General features: G+C 53.0%; 2 protein-coding genes across 2 annotated transcripts; both read left to right on the top strand.

Moving 5' to 3' along the window:
* Positions 1-47: 47 nt before the first annotated feature.
* Positions 48-7368, top strand: NEIL2 (nei like DNA glycosylase 2). Its single transcript, XM_053938433.1, has 5 exons — positions 48-151; positions 2593-2739; positions 3475-3806; positions 4652-4848; positions 5184-7368. The coding sequence occupies exons 2-5, from the start codon at positions 2602-2604 to the stop codon at positions 5498-5500; spliced, it is 984 nt and encodes a 327-aa protein (XP_053794408.1). The 5' UTR covers positions 48-151; positions 2593-2601; the 3' UTR covers positions 5501-7368.
* A 245-nt stretch (positions 7369-7613) lies between these two features.
* On the top strand, positions 7614-17985 carry FDFT1 (farnesyl-diphosphate farnesyltransferase 1). Its single transcript, XM_053938957.1, has 8 exons — positions 7614-7754; positions 8721-8818; positions 12352-12535; positions 14480-14608; positions 15001-15192; positions 15792-15968; positions 16185-16337; positions 17409-17985. The coding sequence occupies exons 1-8, from the start codon at positions 7653-7655 to the stop codon at positions 17628-17630; spliced, it is 1257 nt and encodes a 418-aa protein (XP_053794932.1). The 5' UTR covers positions 7614-7652; the 3' UTR covers positions 17631-17985.
* The last annotated feature ends 449 nt before the right edge of the window (positions 17986-18434 follow it).

Here is an 18434-nt window from a genome sequence, read left to right as displayed (position 1 = left end):
GAGCGGAACGGAGGCTGTCAGCAAGGGCTGTGCTCAGCCACCTCCCACTCTGTCGGGGCACAGCCCTCCTCTGGGCACGCAATCACCCTGCCGGGTACTGCCCAGCTTCCTTTCCAGTCCAACCGGTTTACAGACCGGTTCAGCTGCTGGGGTGAGTGAAGCCAGCACCTGGAACTCACGCATCCCTTCCCCAGCAGCCAATTGGGGATCTCCTCCTGCTTTTTTTTTTTGGGGGGGGGGGGGGAGGAAGGATCTTCCTCCCTTATAAAAAGAAGTGGGTGAAAAGGGTTTGGCTGTGCGAGGTCTTGTTGAAGTGGAGGTGCTGTGGGACGTGGCTGGGGGCAGAGAAAGGGCTGTGAGGACTAGAGGGGAGGTAATGAAGTAGCGGGGGGAAGGCTGCCCAGCCTGCTCCCCAGATGGATGCACAGGGTGGGCCTGGGGAGAGCAGTGGATGACAGCTGGATGCAGGAATGTGGGGCTTGGGGGAAAAGCAGTGGGTGCCTTCACTGCCCTGGGGCGATGTAGGTGGGAACTCAGTGCCTGTTCTCTGGGTATGGCTGCAAATTGATGCTTGGCTGAATGTGAGAAGATGGAGAGCTCTGCACGCCCCTGACTGCATGTGGAGGATCAGAGATGTGCCTTGAAGTCCCTGCGGGAGCCTTGCCCAGGGGTGTAAGGTCACAGGGAGCCTTCCTGCAATCCCTGGGTACAGGATGGTGCCTGCACCTCGGTGCAGGCAGAGCTGGGGTGAGCTGCATGAGCCTTGGCCTTGCTCTGTTCTGCTCTGGGTGCTGGGCTTTTGTCTGGGCACAAGGACTGGGAATGAGCCCATACAGAGGGAGGATTTGTCCTGGAGGCCTGGCTCCCTGCCCCAGACCTGCAGAGGTACCAGCTCAGGTGGTCATGCTCATGATGAGATGGGTGTCATGCCCTGCAGAGGGCGGGGGATGGTTTTCCTCCTCTTTTTCCTTGGATGGGGGAGTGCTGTGGATGAGACTGAAGTGGGTCTAGAGTAAAAACGTGAAATAACGAGGTACGTGGGATACAGATGGCAGATGCTGGTGGTTCTGATGTGCTGAGGAGCAGGGCAGTCTTCCCTTTTGAGGAGTGCTCCTTTGCTCTCAGACAGGCTACAGCTGGGGCAGTGTGAGCATTAATACCTTAGAGAGCTCCCACCACTTCCAGTCTCTCACAAGGAGCTGTGGAGAACTGACCTAGCAGCAGTCAGAGTTCTGCAGGTGATGAACTTCCCTGGGATGTGAGCTCTGGGCTCACAGGGCTGTCCTGGTGCTCAGTCCATGCTGCCTGATGTGAAGCCAGTGCCTGGATAGTCAGGGCAGACTCCTTGGCTGACCTGTGTCCAGCTGTTTCCAGGGATCCAAACTGCCGCTGGTGCCTTTGGCAGTGGAAGCATCTCTTTAGCTGTCTCTTGATCAACATAATATGCAGATTTTTTGGATTAAACTGGAGGAGGCCTGTGAATAATCATCATATGCCCTTGAAGGCAGAGGACTAAAGCTCAGTCTTTTACCTGTGCTAAATCTAGTTTCAATGACCACTTAATATCTGTACATGGATCTAAGACATTATATTAATGTTCCCTAACATGTTTTCCTCTTGAGCCCTTCCAAAAGGGATTTGGTTTGTGCTGCAGCACAGGAATGGCTGGCATGAGGTGGGAATGGCTCTTCTGGTGGGGAACCGTAGGATTGCTGTTGATTTTCTCATCAAACTGTCTCAGAGCTGTGCCAGATGCCTCAGAGCCCTATACTGAGTGCTGTGGAGCTTGAAGCTGAGCCTCTGATCAATGCTGGTCTCTGGGATTAGTCTGCAGGGAGAACTGGTGCTGTGGGATGAAAGCCAAGCTGAGCTTTCCTTGTACACCCACAGCCAGCAGAAGTCCTCAGAAGAAATGCAAATGACAGGGGCTTCATGCCAGAAATAACTCCTTATGTATTGGTGTGACTTCCTGGAAGGAGCTACAGGATGGTGCTGCTTCATCTCCCCCTCACCCAGAGCCTTCTGCTCCCAGATGCTGTCAGCAGAGTGTAGGAATACTCCCCAGCTGGTTCCATGCCATTGCAGTCAGTGGGGCAAGCAATGGGTAAAGCAAGGGGTGGGGATGTTTTAATTCCAGGGCTGATCTTTCCATGGGAGAAGCACTTCCCATGGTGTATTGGGAAAAAGATGGGTCACTGGCCTGTGCTGGTTCTGGGTCACTAATCATAAAATTACAGAATGGAATGGGTTGAAGGGACCTTAAAGATCATCTACTTCCAGCCCCCATGATGTTGGCAGGGAAACCTCCCACTGCCCCAGGAAAAAAGGATTTGGGGAGATTCCCCAGGCCAAATGCCCACTTGTGGTGTGAAAACTGCTATTGGAGTATGTTGTTCAGGGCTGTGTTGGATTAAATTATACATATCTGCTAGGATGGAAACTCCTCCACTGTCCTGGTCCTATTTATCTTCATAGACTTTGTCACAGGAAGTTAAGGAGGAAAATTAGGAGAATGTTTTGTGTATTTCTGAGTTGCAGCTTCCCTTCAAGTCTAGGGCAGAGTGTGACAAGGACCTGCTAATTCCTCTGCAGCTGCTGGAGATGCCAGAGGGCCCATCAGTGAGGAAGTTCCAGCTGCTGACCTCCCCTTTTGTGGGTCAAGTGGTGGCCAAGGTGGGGGGAAGCAGCCGGAAGCTCAGTGTGAATGACCTGAATGCCCTGAGGCTCCAGGACTCCCAGGTGAGTTGAATTTGCAGATCCATGACAAGTCTGAGGGCAGAAATTGCCGTTGTCCCACACCTGGGTGACAGAAGGTGCAGAACCTGTGAATGTTTCCCTGAGGGTTTCACCTGGCTAAGTTGAGATGTCTGTGCTGTGGGTACTTGTCAGAAGTCACACTGGGTCGGTCCTGCTGGGGCTTCACTGGCCTGACACCCTCAGATGATGATTTGGACCTGACTGGCCAAACTCTGGTGCAGCCTCACCTCTGATTAAAGGTGGAGAGCAAAATTAAAAGCACAAAGTGGGAAGATGAATCAGAAGCAATGATGACAAATTTCAAACCCCTGAGTGTGTGTCCTGGTGGGCTTAATGGGAGCCTCTAGGAGGGGTTCAGAATTGAGTGGCATCTGAACACCTTATGCTTCAGGCAGGCAAAGAAAGGAATCTGCAAGGATGACCCCAGCTCTGATGGGAATGGCTTGGATGCTGATGAATCCCATGTTCAGGGTGGGCTGATGTGCCCTCTAATAAAGGTTGTAGAAAATAAGTCACTCGTATGGAAACAGGCAGAGATTTTATCCCTGGAAATGTTCAAAATGGATGAGGGCTGAGCAACTTGGTCTAGTGGAGGTTGTCCCTGCCCGTGTCTGGGGGCTTGGAATGAGATGAGCTTTAAGGTCCATTTGAACCCAGGTCTTTCTAGAATGTTATGATCCTTTATGGATCATCAGCACATCCCACCTCTTTTTTCAGGTTCATGGGAAGAACTTGTACCTGGCATTTGTGGCAGCTGAAGGACCCGTTGGACCAACTGGAGAAGAGACGGTGCTGCAAAGAGAGGCTGCTTGTGGGGCACACTGTCCTGCCCAGGGACAGCAAGGACAGGATGGTGCTCCACATCCCCATTCCCAGGATGAGGAGCTACAGGAAGCCCAGCAGTCAAGATCTGAAGCCCCAGAGGCAGCAGAGGGTCGGGGCAATTGGCTGCGCATCCACTTTGGCATGTTCGGCAGCGTCCGGGCAAATGAGTTCTCGAGGGCAAGCAGAGCCAATAAAAGGGGGGACTGGAAGGATCCTGTGCCCAGGTATTTCCTCTTCTCTTTTCTCTCAAACCAAATCTGTGTGGGAATGCTCTTAGCCTTTATTTTCTCTGGTAATTTTTAAGGCATGAGTGAATGTAGAGTTCAACCAGAGAATCCACAGTGGAATTGTAAGATGCAGTTGTCTGGGGATTATAGTACCAGCTCTGCTAAGATTTTTGTCTTGAAGAGAGAAGTTTTAGGATGCTAGGCTGAATCATGCCCTAAAAATGCCAGTTTCTCCCAATTATGTGTTTTTTTAATAAGACTTGGATAAATAGCAAATGCCTCATACACCTGGAATCACAGGCTGGAGTGATACTGTTGAAGGCAGCAGTGAATTGAAAACACGGCTATGGTTTGCGTCCTATATCCCACTGGGATTGTACAGAGCAAGGGGGAAACAGCTTCCCAGAGAAGCTGTGGCCGCCTCATCCCTGGAAGTGTCCAAGGCCAGGCTGGACCTGGCTTGGAGCAACCTGAGGTGGGGGAAAGTGTCCCTGCCCATGGCAGAGGGTGGCCCAAGATGATCTTTGGGTTCTCTTCCAACTCAAACCATTCTATGGTTTTTTTTGAAGGATGAATTTATTTCTATAAAAGTATTTTTAGACAGTTTTTGTGCCACTTTTAACATCCATTTCTTTGATTTGTGGACTGTCCTGCTGAAGGCTTTGTCAACCAGAGTCACAGGGCAGCAGAAGGAAAAACTTTCCACCAGCTGTGTGGGTTCACCACCAAGCTTCATGGCTGCAGTTGTTAAAGATGCCACCTTGCCTTGAGACAGTGGCCAGCTGCAGAGTATAACAAGTAGTTCAGAGATGTTTCTGATGAGAGACTCCAACTTCTCCTAGGCTGGTTCTGCACTTTGAGAGTGGAGGCTTCCTGGTTTTCTACAACTGCCGGATGCTCTGGTGTTCCTCTCCGAGGGCTGATCCTGCTTCTGACATCCTGTCTGTGGAATTCCACCGTGGCCGGGCGCTGCGTGCCCTCTGTGCACCCAATCCCGTCTGCTACACCCTCCTAGACCAAAGATATTTTTCAGGGCTGGGTGAGTTCCAGGGAATAGGGGCAGAAGGAGAAATGGAGGAAGGTGGGTGGGATGTCTACGGATGCGGAAGTGCATGTCTGGGCAGCTCACTCTTTATTTTAAGAGCTTCTGGTTGATCCAGCTGAGGGCATGTGGTCATCTTCAAGGTGTGTAACAACGGTAGAGGGAAGAGAACCTCTTCCAGTCCAATCTCAGCTCTAAGTCCACTCTTTGGATGCCACCACAGGGAATGGTGTTGCTGGCTGTGGTCCTTGAGACAGAAATCACAGGATAGAGCAAGCCGCCTGCATTACCTTGATTAGAAATATCCTTGCTGTCTTCTTGTTTCCTTCCAGGGAACATCATTAAGAACGAGATCTTGTACCTGGCCAGGATCCACCCGTTAACACCAGGCTCCCTCTTGGCTCTCTCAGATCTGGAGCGTCTGCTGGACTGCGCCGTTCAGTTCAGCTCTGAGTGGCTGCACAACAAACTGCGTGGCCAAGGGCTGCACCCCCAGGTGTACCAGAAGGAGCAGTGTCCCCTGGGGCATGCCCTCATGAAGGGCACTTTTGGACCCTCGGGTGGCTTCAAGAGACTTACGTGGTGGTGCCCTCAGTGCCAGCCTGCGGTGCTGCCAGGGGATGGAGACCCTTCCCCAGTCACTGAGTGATCTGTCCTGCAGGGTGCTGGGTGGTCTCTGATCCATGCTCTTCATTGTCCTAGAAGGTCTCTGTGGTTTCTTTCAGGCTGTTGAGTTTGGTCCTTAGGGAGCTGGCAGAGTTAAGCGCTCAGTGGAGGTCCCAGGTCCCCTGAGTGGCTGCAGAAAGGAAAAGTCTGTCCATGGGTTTTTTTTTTTTTGTCACAATGGCACAACAGTGTAGAGTTTGACCAGGTTTGAGGTGCATTGGTCACCCTGTTCAGGTGGCAGTGGATGGGAAGTGTAAAGGGTTGAGCAGGGGATTGCTGTGGTCTGAAGTGACCCTGTCCCTTGACCCTGCAGGAGTCAGCAAAACAGAGGATATCCCTCTGCTTAAACAGCTTGATTAATTAGGCATTAAATAATCCCGCCTCTCTCTGGAGCTGAATACCTGTGTGCTGGGCTGTGATTGGGTGTGGTTAAACGTGAGGGGCTGTTCCCTGTGTCAGATCTGACAGGAACAGCTCCTTCCTTCCATGTCAACATGTACAAAATATATGTCAGTAGTGCTTGGTGGAGCTCATCTCTGCGCCCACAGGTTTCAGCTTTGTGGCAATCTGCCAATTCCAGATCTTGCTGTAAAATTAAACAAAAATACAGTGTGTGACAGGGTGCATAAAACTCAGGATCTCCAAGGAAACCTGAAAGCAGAAAGGTTTGGAAATAGACCTGTGTCTCTATACACTAGGTGGGAACTGCTGCTGTCCTCTCTCCCTGGATTTGAGTTTATTTTAATAATAAGTTGTTGACTTGAGCAAAAAAAAAAAAAAAAGCTGGAATTAGAATCAGTGATGTTCATCTCAAGTGTGTCCTTTCTGGTAGTTTCTTGTTAAAAACTGGGCTGTACGTGGAAATTCCAGCTGCCTGGAATTGGTTAACAGCTACCTCTTTGGTGCTGCCTGTTGAGGGTGGTACCAGTGACTTTCCTTAGCTGTGTAAGTGGTCTTATTAATGGGAACCGGATTTAAAGATGGATTGCAAATCAGCTGGGAATGCTGGAGATAAACACCTCTCTTGTAGGCAGCTGCTTCCTAGGTAGGACTTGCACAGCCTCTCCCCTGTGAACTGCAATGCCTTTGAGTGGTTGCACGTTATGGAATTGCTGATTAAACCAATTAATGGGGTTATGGGGCCAAAGAAGGGGGTTAATGTCCCTTCTGCAGGGTGTTGGCCAAGTGTCCGTCCAAAACAAAGAATCACAGAATATCCTGAGCTGGAAGGGACCCACAATGATGATCAAAGCCCAACCTCTAGAAGAAAACCACTCACAAAAAAGAATGCCAAAAGCTGAATCTTGCACTTTGAAGGATGAGGATGGAGCTGGGTATGTGTTGGGTTGTCAGCACAGGAAGGATGTGGACTGTTGAAGCAAGTCCAGAGGAGGCCATGGAGGTGCTCTGAGGGCTGGAGCCCCTCTGCTATGGAGACAGGCTCAGAGCTGGGGGTGCCCAGCTTGGAGAAGGCTCCAGGGAGACTTCAGAGCCCCTTTCAGTGCCTAAAGAGGCTCAAGAGGGATGGAGAGGGACTTTGGACAAGGAAGAACGGCTTCCTACTGCCAGAGCACGGGGGCTAGATGGGATACTGGGAAGGAATTCTTCCCTGTGAGGAGGAGGTGGGGGCTGGGATGGAAATCCCAGAGAAGCTGTGGCTTCTCCATCCCAGGCAGTGTCCAAGGCCAGGTTGGACGGGGCTTGGAGCAACCTGCGATAGTGGGAGGTGTCCCTGCCATGGCAGGGGGTTGGAACTGGAAGGTCTTCAAGCTCCCTTCCCACGCCAACCCTCCCGTGCCTCCATGGCGGCTCCGCTCCCCTCACGCTCACGCGAGGGAGTTCGGGGCCGCCGACTCCTTCCCGCTCCGCCTGTGCCGACGCACACCTCCGCCAATCAGCGCCCGCCGCCGGCCGTCACACCAGCCGCGCCGCCTTCCTATTGGCTGGCGCTGCCCTGGTGCGAGCACGCTTTCGCCAATCGGCGCCGCGCCCGCCCCACCGAGCGATGTGCGGAGCGCTGTGATTGGCTGCGGGGCGGGGCTGGAGCGGCCCCGCCCGTGCCCGGTTAAGCGGCGGGTGGGGGGGGGGGCGGCGGGAGCGCGCGGCGGCGGCGCTGGGGTCTGAGCGCGGCCCCCATGGAGCTGCTGCGGAAATGGCTGGGCCACCCCGAGGACATCTACAACCTGCTGCGCTTCAAGATGGGCGGCTACCGCGCCGTCATGCCGCGGATGGACACGGTGAGCGGCGAGGGATGCGCGGGCGGCGGGATGCGCTTCGCTGTCGCCGGTGCGCGGTGCTCCCGGTGGGGAGCGGGGCACGGGGGAGAGGAGGAGGAGGTGGGGGGCACTGTCATATCCGGGAGCGGACACGGTGTTGCCATGGGTGACCATCCTATATCCAGCGCGTATAGGACCTGTCCGGCTTTGTGCGCCTTGTGTGCGCCTCGGTGCTTCCCGGTTGCACCGGCTCCGGGCATCCTATTGCATTGCTCGTACCGTGTGTGCATCCCACCGGTTCCGGGCATCCTGTAGATTGGTGCATCCCACCGGCTCCAAGCATCCCTGCATTGCTCGGTGCCGGTACCCTGAGAGCTTCCCACTGGCTCCGGGCATCCCTTGCATTGCTCCCTGCCGGTACCAGTGCCGGACATCGCAGAGCCCCGGTGCTACCCGAGCATCCCGCGGCTCCGGGCATCCCTTGCATTGCTCGGTGCCGGTGTCCTGCCAGCATCCCACTGACTCTGAGCATCTCAGGCTTCCCATGCATTGCTCGGTGTCCGTACCCGCATGCATCCCACCAGCTCCGAGCATCCCTTGCATTGCTCGGTGCCGGTACCCTGCGCGCATCCCCGGGGCTCCGGACATCTCACGGCCCCGGCGCTGTCCGTACATGGCAGCGTCTCCGGCCACGGCGCGGCCGCGGAGCCGGGACGGGGCGGGTTAAGGGGCGGGTTTCGGGCCGGGGGCGGAGCGGCCGCAGCCCCCCGCCGCCGCCGCCGCGCCCCCATGGCGGCCGGCTCCCGGGCCGTGTCCGTGCTGCGGCGGACACTGACCCTGTCCCCGCCGCGGAAGCCCCCGCGGGCAGCGGGCCGGCGGCGGGGACAGCAGCAGCAGCGCTGCTGCGGAGCCCCCGCGGCGCCCCCGGCCCCGCCGCCCGCCGCCCCCCGCCTCCAACCCGCGGCCCCCGCCCCGCTCTGCCCGCAGGACTCGCTGGGATGTGGCCTCCGCACCTGCTACCGGTACCTCAACCAGACCAGCCGCAGCTTCGCCGCCGTCATCCAGGCTCTGGATGGAGAGCTGCGGTGAGCGGGGGGACACCGGGGGGCCGGGGAGGGGGTGCGGTGGCCCCCGGCACTGGGGATCTTTGGCGGGTGGTAGGTGGGGTGGCACCCCAACACTGGGGATCCTCGGGAGGAGGTGGGTGCGGCTTTCCCCCCGACACCGAGAATCCCCTGGAGATGGTGGGGGTGATTCTCCTCCCTGGGAGCTGGTGGGTACCATGCCATCCCGACACTGGGGATCCCTGGGAGCTTAGTGGGTGCAGTGGCCCCCCAGTTTGAGGTCTCCCCAGGAGTTGGTGGGTGTGATGCCCCCCATACCAGAGCTGGGCCCATGCAGTACCCCCAAACTCCATTTTTCTCTAGTGGAGCTGCTGGGACACGCTCCCTCTCCCATCAGGAGCTGACTGGACTCGCTCAGCTCAGCCCCACCCCGTGCAGCAGGACGTGGGGCTTTTCACGTCCCAGCTGGCTGTACCACATCCCCCCTCCGCACCACATCCCCCCCTAAACTGGGTCTCTGGGCTGAGCCTCCTGGCCAGCAGACTGTTAAACACAGGGGCTGGCAGTGTGCCGTGTGTGACACCCTGGGAATGTGTCCTGGCAGTGCCAAGGCTGGCGCTGGACAAAGGCTGGAGGGACGAAGTGAGGAAAAACCTGGGACTGACCAAGGGTCTGGGCCTTGCCTGGGAGGTGCTTTTGGAAGCAGCTGCCTCAAAACCTGTGCAGTTGTCAGAGAGGGTTTGTTGCACACTCATTTTTTGCTGTGCAGATTTTGCTGCCCTGTGCAGAAAAGCTTCAGATGGAAATAGTAACAGAGGATGTAAAGCTCAGCTGGCCAGGAGGCCTCGTACCATGTAATTATTCTCCATATAATTCCTTATATTCATTTGACAATTACTGATTTCAGTTTCTAAATCCCCAGTTAATCCCAAGATGGGTTGATGATCAAATTTAGGGGTTCTGGAAGTTGTTCCAGACACATCTAATGGCTCTGATCTGAGCAGTTGCAGGCACCACCCAAACACTGGCTGGTCTGTGGGGTTTCTGAGCCCTGGTCTGGCATTTTGGATGGTGCCCCATAGCTGTGTCCAGTGTTTATGAAATGGTGTTTGCAGCCTGGTTGACAGGAAAGGCAGAGAAGTTTAGTGGTTTGGCTGGGATTGCATGGAAAAGTACAAGTAGGGCCAAGAATTAAGCTTTTTATTTTCCATGCTTTTTCTGTGCAGGAATTAAGAAAAAAAATTAAGAAAACACTATGAAACCTGTTAGCAATGTGTGTGCCCTACGCTTGGCTCAAACCTCCTGCAGTTTTCTTTGTCTGTCTTTTTTGTCCTTTAATCCTTGCCCTGCAGCCTGCTGGGATCAGGATGACCCTTCAGGGCACAGAAACTTCTGCCTGGCATCCTAAAAATGCTCTTGCCTGATCTCTGCAACCCACGGTTGGGGATGGTGGTTGGATTACAGCTGTGTCAGTAGTGGATCAGGAGAAACTCATTTTCAAAGCCCAGGAGTTCCACCGGGGAATTCAGGGACAAACAAGGGAAATACAAAATAGGGAGGATAGAGAAGTAGGTAGACCCACAGCCTTACAGAAGGAATTAATTTTGCTGGATCAAAAAAAGTGCTTGCATTGATGTTGACCCCATCAGGGAGTTCAGCTGAGCCCCAGTGGTTACAGACAGGCATCCCAGAAGGGCTGCTGGAAAATGGGGAACTTCTGGAGGAGTGCTTGGAGCGCTGCTTCCCTGGCTAGACAGGGTATTGATAGTTGAGCTGAAATGTCTGGTTCCTCCTTTCTGTTTTGGTTTTTTTTTTTTTTTTGGCCCCATAAACCACCTGTTTTGCTGGCCAGAGCCCTGTTCAGCTTGTTGCTCCATGGTTAGGGCGTTTTCTGGGAAGGTGGGAGGCTCAAAACTGCAGTTTTATCCATGGCTGAGCCAACAGCATCTTAACTGATGGTGGTGGAAAATGATCCAAGCTCATCGCTCCTCTCCTGGTGATGGAGAGGAGAAGAGGGATGCTCCTGCCTCTCTGCTGCCAGTTCCATGGTCTCTGGAACTCTTGAGGATCTGTTCCTGAGGGTTCAGCACAGGCTGTATGTCCTGGCAAGGAGAAAGGAGACCTCCTCACCTGGACAGGAGGGAGCTGCACCCAGGGCAGGGCTGGAGCATGAGCTCTGGAAGATCCAGACTTATTATTTGCAAATGTCTGCTTCCATTTGTGCCATGGGTCTAAATTCAGTATGTGATGGAAGTTAGGGAGGCAGGTAAGGTCTGGATGCAGAATTGGGGTTAAATAAGTGTTTTAACTCTGCTGGGTTCTGGAATTACTGCTGCTTCTTCCCTGGGCATGATGCCCATGTGAGAGGTGCCTCTGGGATGGCATTTCCAGGTTCTGCTCTGCCTTTCTTGGTAGCTCCTGGAAGCGGGTTGGAGCCTTGGGCACTTGCATCCTGTTGGATGAACATTTGCAGCCTGGCTGGAATGGAAAAACTCAGTCATGTGCAGGGGAACAAGAGCATGAGAGAGCTGCTCATGTGGTTTGACAGAAGTGTTAAATACCCTTCTAATCGAGGAAAAAAAGCCAAATTTAACAGTATTGGCTCTAAGAGCAAGTCAGTTTTCCCTGGATGCTTAATCACTGCTTGCACATTGTCATTCCAGGAGTATGGCACTGTCACCTGGTAATTAGCATTTAAGCTACTTTCCATTTGTTAAACAATTGATAAATGCCTCATTTCCTTGGCATATATCCCTGTGCTCATGGAGACCTGGGGATTATTTTTATATAAATCCTGGAGTTGCAAACAGCATTTCTTATCATCAGGACTTGTTTTTGGTGGTTTGTTTTTTTTTTTTTTTTTTTTTTTTTTTTTTTTTTTTTTTTTTTTTTTTTCTTTTTTCTCTTCAGCTGCAGAAATGTGGAGGCAGGGATGGGGAAGGAAGCAGGGATAGGGAAGGCAGGGGTGGTGAGAGCAGGAGAGGAGGTGGCTCTCCCCCAGCTTCCTGCTGGGATGCTGGGACACATGGGCTGTCTCCAGTGTCTTGGAGATATAAAATACAGGGTGATTTTGGCTCTTTCTGCCGGCCTTAATGTTCCTGTTGCACAGTGTGACCCCTTTATTCCTCCCCAACAGGGTAAAAGGTGCAGAGAAGGGGGAGTGATGGGGAAAACACACCTGGTTTATCCCCCCTTCCCTGTTTGACATTTGCTTTTCCCAATAAGCTCACCTCGGGCTCTGCCCTCTGGGTCCAGGTGAGCGCTGGCCTTGCTTGCAGGGTTGGATGATCTTCCCTGCTCAGGGAGCTCACAGGCCTGACCCTTCCCTGATACACATCTAAGAAACCCCAAAATCATGCTGCAGTTCTTCTCATGAGGGAAAATCCTGGATTTCCTAACTTGGCTGGTATCTTCCAAAGGCACCTGGCAGTGCCAGTGTGTGACATGCTGAGCTCAAAGTGCCTCTGCTGAAGGCTCTGTGGTTAATCCCAGCTGCTTGTCCTGCCTCCTAGGCACTCCCAAGTAAGGGATTACTGTTTTTTCTCCCCTCCCAGACATGCAGTCTGTATATTCTACCTAGTTCTCCGTGCCCTGGACACTGTAGAGGATGACATGAGCATCCCCTTGGATGTCAAGGTCCCGATGCTGCACGAGTTCCACTCCCATCTCTACCAGCCAGACTGGAAGTACACAGAGAGCAAGGAGAAGGACCGGCAGGTGCTGGAAGACTTCCCAACGGTAAGGCAGCCTCCTCCTTGCTCCTTGTGGCACCTCTGGGTGCCTGGTTGTCTCCACGTGGTGCCTGCAGAGCTTGTTCAGTGCCACAGATCTTCCCAAGGGCTCCGTCACCTGCCTGTGGGGCTGGGTGCCAAGCTGGGGTGAGAAATTCAAGCATTGTGCAACGCTGTGAGGCAGAGGGGATCTGGCTGTGGGAAAGTGCCAGCCCTGGAAAGTGGCTTTTTGCCTCCTCTGCTGGAAGAGCAGATGACCATTGACTTGTGGGGAGAGATTTGGGGCTGTTACCCAACACGGTGAATTGCCTGTGTGCACAGTGGGAGGTGTCCCTGCCCTCAGGTAGGGCAGAGGGTAGAATGAAATGAGCTTTAAGGTCCCTTCTCACCCAAACCATTGCATAATTCCATGATAAAAGACAAAAAGCACCCTCACTGTTATTTGTAACCGTATTGTGTTGATTTTTTTATTATCAAGTTGATTTTTTAGGTTTTTTTTCTTTGCTCTGTCTAAGAAAAAATGTAATAGTTCTGGTGAGGAGCATCTCATTTTCAGAAGATGTTCTGTTTTGTTCAAGTTTTTACCATTTTGAATTTATTCTGCCCTTTTCAGGCTTTCCCTAGCAGTGGGAATGAGGTAGTTGTTTGGAGAACTGAGGTGTGTTGTGAGTTTTGATGCTCAGGTTTGGGGTGACCATGGCTGTGGCCTGTCAGAGGGTAGAGTGCTATAGGGGATGTCTGTGTTGGGATTCTGGGTGTGTAGGGATGCAGTAGATGTGCCAGTGGCTTGGCTTTAGAGGAGCTCTTGAGACGGTGTTTGTGACAACTTTGCTGTTCTCTCTTGGTGCATATGTTATTTATTCGAGGCAATCTGTGCTCAGGTATGATTTTAATAATCATAAAATTGTAGAACCATGGAATGGTTGCGTTGGGTGGGACCATAAAAGCTCATCCCATTCCATCCCCTGCCATGGCAGGGACACCTTCCACTAGACCCGGTTGCTCCAAGCCCTAGCCTGACTCTGAATTTTTTGGGTGACATTCACAGCTTCTCTGGGCATCCTCTGCCGGTGCCTCACCACCCTTATAGTAAAAAAAACTTCTAATAATATTTCCTAGAGGTGCATTTGCAGGCTGTGCTCATCTTTGTAGGGCACTGAAGCCACAGAGACAGAGGAAGAGTGGATACATTTATTTTACAAACAAACCCTTATTGCACACCAGCCCTGGGCTGGCTGCTGTCACCCACTGATGGAGAATAAAGCTTAGCACAGTAAAACGTGATGCTCCACAGTTTGGGGAAAAGGAGGATGCAATTTTTAATTTTTTTTTTTTTTTCAGTGTGAGACTGATGGAGACACTGCAGGTGGCCCTGCCCATAGCAGGGGGTTTGGAACGAGAAGATCTTCAAGGTCATTTCCAACCCAGCCCATTCTGTGATTCTATAATCACTGGACATGCAGTAGCAGGATTTCACACTTCCCTCAGTGCTGGATGCCTTTCCAGTGGTGCCAAATGAGCCCTGTGAAGCTAGAGCTGGAGAGGGCTGGGGAGAGCAGAGCTCCAGAAACCTCCCATGGGTCTTTTCCCATGGCTGGTGTGATGGAATGCTCTCAAATTACAGAGGAAAACAGCTCTGTGTACCAAGTGCAGTCAGTTTTGTCCTGCAGCTCCCAGATGATACCAGTCCAAGGCCACAGAGCCTTCCCAAAGATTTTGCTGTGTCTGATCTCCTGCCAGAGACCATCCTGTTTAGACTGGGAACAGGCTAAGCCTGAGCTCCAAGGACCTTGAAACAGCTCAGGTTGAGGGAGTTGTCCCAGATCTCCAGCCAGGGCAGGATTAGAGCCTGGTAAACAGTATTTTTCTGATTTGTTAATAAATGTTGAGCTGTACTGCTTTTTTTTTTTTTCTTCCTGAGCACTCTCTTTCTGTTTTTACCACACTGCAGATCTCCATGGAGTTCAGAAACCTGTCCAAGGTCTACCAGGATGTGATTTCGGATATTTGTCACAAGATGGGCGTTGGGATGGCAGAGTTCTTGGAGAAAAAGGTGGATTCTCAGCGTGAGTGGGATGAGGTGAGTCAGCCCAGACAGAGGAATGGACTGAGCATGAGTAGGGTCATGGAGTTTAGGTTGGAAAAGCCCTCTGAGATCATCAAGCCCAACCATTCCACCAGCACTGCCAAGGCCACCACAGAACCATGTCCCCAAGTGCCACATCCACAGTTTTTTTTTAACACTTCCAGGTAGGGCCCACCTTGTCTCTATGGAAGGAGGAGACAGCATCCTTGTTGGGAAAAAGTATTTGTTTTCATGGGAAAGTGGAGACATGCCAGGGAGAACTTGCATCAAATGAACAGTCAATTGCTTTTCGTAAAACTCGCTGTGGCAAACAGGCAGCTCGTTGTAACTGCTCCTTTTATCTTGTTTTCTTTCCCCCCTTTCCCAACTTGGCACCTCCTTGGCAGTATTGTCACTACGTTGCTGGGCTGGTGGGGATTGGCCTTTCCCGTCTCTTCTCTGCATCAGAGCTGGAAGATTCCATCGTGGGGCAGGACACAGATCTGGCAAACTCCATGGGCCTCTTCCTACAGAAAACCAACATCATCCGTGACTATCTGGAGGACCAGCTGGAGGGAAGGGAGTTCTGGCCCAGAGAGGTGAGGGAAAACCTCATAAAATTGCTACTGTTGGCTGTACATCTTCTTGGTAATGACAGTTCTGATGGCAGCTGGCTGACATCTGTCTGCAGCTCTCTGGGTGCAGATGTGGGGACAAGGTGATGTCACCACACACTGTCAAGAGCTACTTAGGCAGCTCTTTCCCCTCTCTGCTAGGTTTTCTCTAGGAGTGAGGGAGGATAAGATTGGCTGAGATCCCAGGAGGCTACCTGGTCTGCTCCCAAAAGCAGGATCAGCTCTGCCTGTGCCTGACATGATGTTCAAAATTTTTTTCCCCCTTTTCCATGTGGCTCAGCTGTCTCACAGGGCATTTCTTGATGTGTGATTCACCTTTTCCTTGCCCTCCCTAGGAAAGATGTGGAGATGAGTTGCACCCTCCTCCTTTACCATCTCTTTGTGTACACCAAGGCCGCTGTCACGTCTCCACAGCCTGCCCTGCCTGCTTTTCTTTACCCCAGCAATGCTCCAAGGCTGTTGTGTGGGGGTTTTTGGTGGTTCTTGTTGCTCTCCCAGACCTGGTGTCTCTCTGATGACATCAATGCACCCTCAAACTCACAAACACTTATCTTGGTGTTTAGGTTTGGAGCAGATATGCCAAGAAGCTCTCGGACTTTGCCAAGCCAGAGAACATTGACATGGCTGTGCAGTGCCTCAATGAGCTCATCACCAACGCCCTCCACCACGTCCCCGACGTCCTCACCTACCTGTCCCGCCTCAAAAACCAAAGTGTCTTCAACTTCTGCGCTATCCCCCAGGTGAGTTGAGCTTCCAAGTGGTTCCTCATCCTCTGCAGCCCAGCTGGTGAGGAGCTGGAGGTGGAGGAGGTTCTGTGTCGTTGGTTTTTTGCTTATTTCTTGGCTCCTGCCATTTCTGCTGCTGTTGAGATTGTGGCTCCACTCCATGGAAGCCACTGTGGACAGGGTGATCCTTTGGCAAGTTCCTTGGAGTTGCAAGTTCCTGTCTCTCCTCAGGTGATGGCCATTGCCACGCTGGCTGCCTGCTACAACAACCAGCAGGTGTTCAGGGGGGTGGTGAAGATCCGCAAGGGCCAGGCCGTCACCCTCATGATGGATGCCACCAACATCCAAGCTGTCAAAGCCATCATGTACCAGTATGTGGAAGAGGTAGGCTCAGCAGTTTGCTTTGAGTCATTTCTGGCTGTTCCTGTCCCCGTTCTTGGGGATCTTGTTCATTCTGTCCTTGGCTCAGTGGTGGTGGGGAGTGGTGGCCCTGATGTGGTTTTGGCCTGGACCAAACTGTGCTTGATGTGTTCCCTTGAATGATCCTGGGTCTGGGTCTGTGTTGAGAAGTAGGGGCTGAGGCCAGTGGCATCCTGGCCTGGACCAGCAGGATTATCCCCTTGACCCAGTTCTGGGCCATGCACAACATGGAGGACATTGAAGGGCTGGAGCATGTCCAGAGAAGGAAATGGAACTGGGGAAGGGTCTGGAGCACCAGGAGTGGCTGAGGGAGCTGGGGAGGGGCTCAGCCTGGAGAAAAGGTGTCTCGGGGGAACCTTATTACTTCCTCCTTACTTCAGGGTCCTGTGGAGATTAAAAAATCACATGGAAAGCCAACTGGTGGGTGGTTTTATGGGAAAAAAATACCCCCCTCCCTAAAACCCAATTCCAGTGAGGGCTGTTAAATAAAAAGGCTTCATTTCTGCAGCAGGGAGACCCCAAACCATGGGTTATTAGAGCTGCTCTTGTGAACTGGCCAATCCCATGGCAAGGGACAGTGACACTGCAGGGCTTCAAGCCAGGAGAGGGTCTCTGCTTGTGCCCACCTTGCTCAGACTCCTGCAGAGGAGTATCTCCAAGGCCATGAGAAGAAAACCCCAAACACCCCACAGAATCAGGTGATGAGGTGTCTGTTCACAGGCAGGAATGTTCCCACTATACAGCGAGTGAGGATTGCAGGGTGAGAACCCCTGATCCCAGTAACGCCACTGGTCCCAGTCACACCACTGGGGCTTGAGGGATCGTGTCCAAGGCCATGTGGTCCATGTCCCATCACGGGGTGCCCTCAGGAGGCAGCTTGGCTTAGTGCACTTCCCAAGGGAGATGGCCCCGCACCCATCCACTCATCCCTTGCTTCGTGGCACTCCGCCACCGAGGTCACTCTTGGCCCTTAAAACTTCACTTTCCTCCTAAACTTCCTGTGGGAGCCGTAACTCCTCCTCCCTCCTCCTTCAGATCTACCAGAAGATCCCGAGCACGGACCCCTCGTCCAACAAGACGCAGCAGGTCATCGCCTCCATCCGCGCCATGAGCCTGCCCGGCAGCCCCATGGCCTCCCGCCACCACTACTCCCCCATCTACCTGTCCTGTGCCATGCTCCTGGCAGCCCTGAGCTGGCAGTACCTCAGCACCCTCTCCAAGGCCACCGAGGAGTACGTGCAGGCAGGAGACAACTGAAGGGCAGTGGCCGGGTGGGGGGACAAGTGGTGGCAGACGGGCAGCGGGGGCAGGAGGCTCCTCGTCCCCTGCTGTGGGGGTGGCCCAGCGCTGGGACGGTGACAAGGATGGGACACTGGGGAGCTGCAGCCCCCGGGGTGACAGTGTGGCACTGCTGGACTCCATCCTCTCTGCCCTTGCTGTGTGCTTGGATGGCTGCAAATGCTGACTGGAGTTTTAGTGTTTGGGGTTGAGTATTTTTTTCCCCCTTCTTTCCTGTTTACCTGAATATTTTTGGTGGTTTTTCTTTTGTTGTTGTTTGTTTTGTTTTTTTCCATTAGGATGGTTTGAAATAGAAGCTCCAGTTGTTTCTTTTCTTCCTTGTTTGAGGCATCTTTCCAGCTCAGAGCTGAGCAAAACCCTGAAGGTTTTGCCTCCCTTCCTTAGGCAGCCTCTTCCCCCTCACCTCTGGTGCCTGCTCCATGCTGGAAAGATGCTGCTTCAGCTGGGAGAGGAATGTGCTTCCTTATCCAAGGAAAAAGCTCTGGCCACTTTCTGGCCCTCAGTGATTGACCTCCTGCAGCCTGGAAACAGGCAGAGGACCGTAGTCACATTTCTGTTGTGCTGAAGGATGACGAAATGAGCCCTTTTGATGTTAAATCTATGGGAGGTGAGGTACTCTGTCCACCTGAACGTGCCCCCAGCTGAAAGGCAGCTGTGCAGCTCCCTGCCCTGGGACAGATGGGCCCTGCAGTGACACAGCTCTTGTTTTAGCACTGGGGGGAGGTGGTTAAAATGAGAAGGGAGCTGCCAGCACAGCCCTGA

This window comes from Vidua chalybeata, chromosome 3, assembly GCF_026979565.1.
Source record: "Vidua chalybeata isolate OUT-0048 chromosome 3, bVidCha1 merged haplotype, whole genome shotgun sequence".
Classification (NCBI taxonomy): Eukaryota; Metazoa; Chordata; class Aves; order Passeriformes; family Viduidae; genus Vidua; species Vidua chalybeata.
This window is presented reverse-complemented; position numbering and strand designations above follow the sequence as displayed.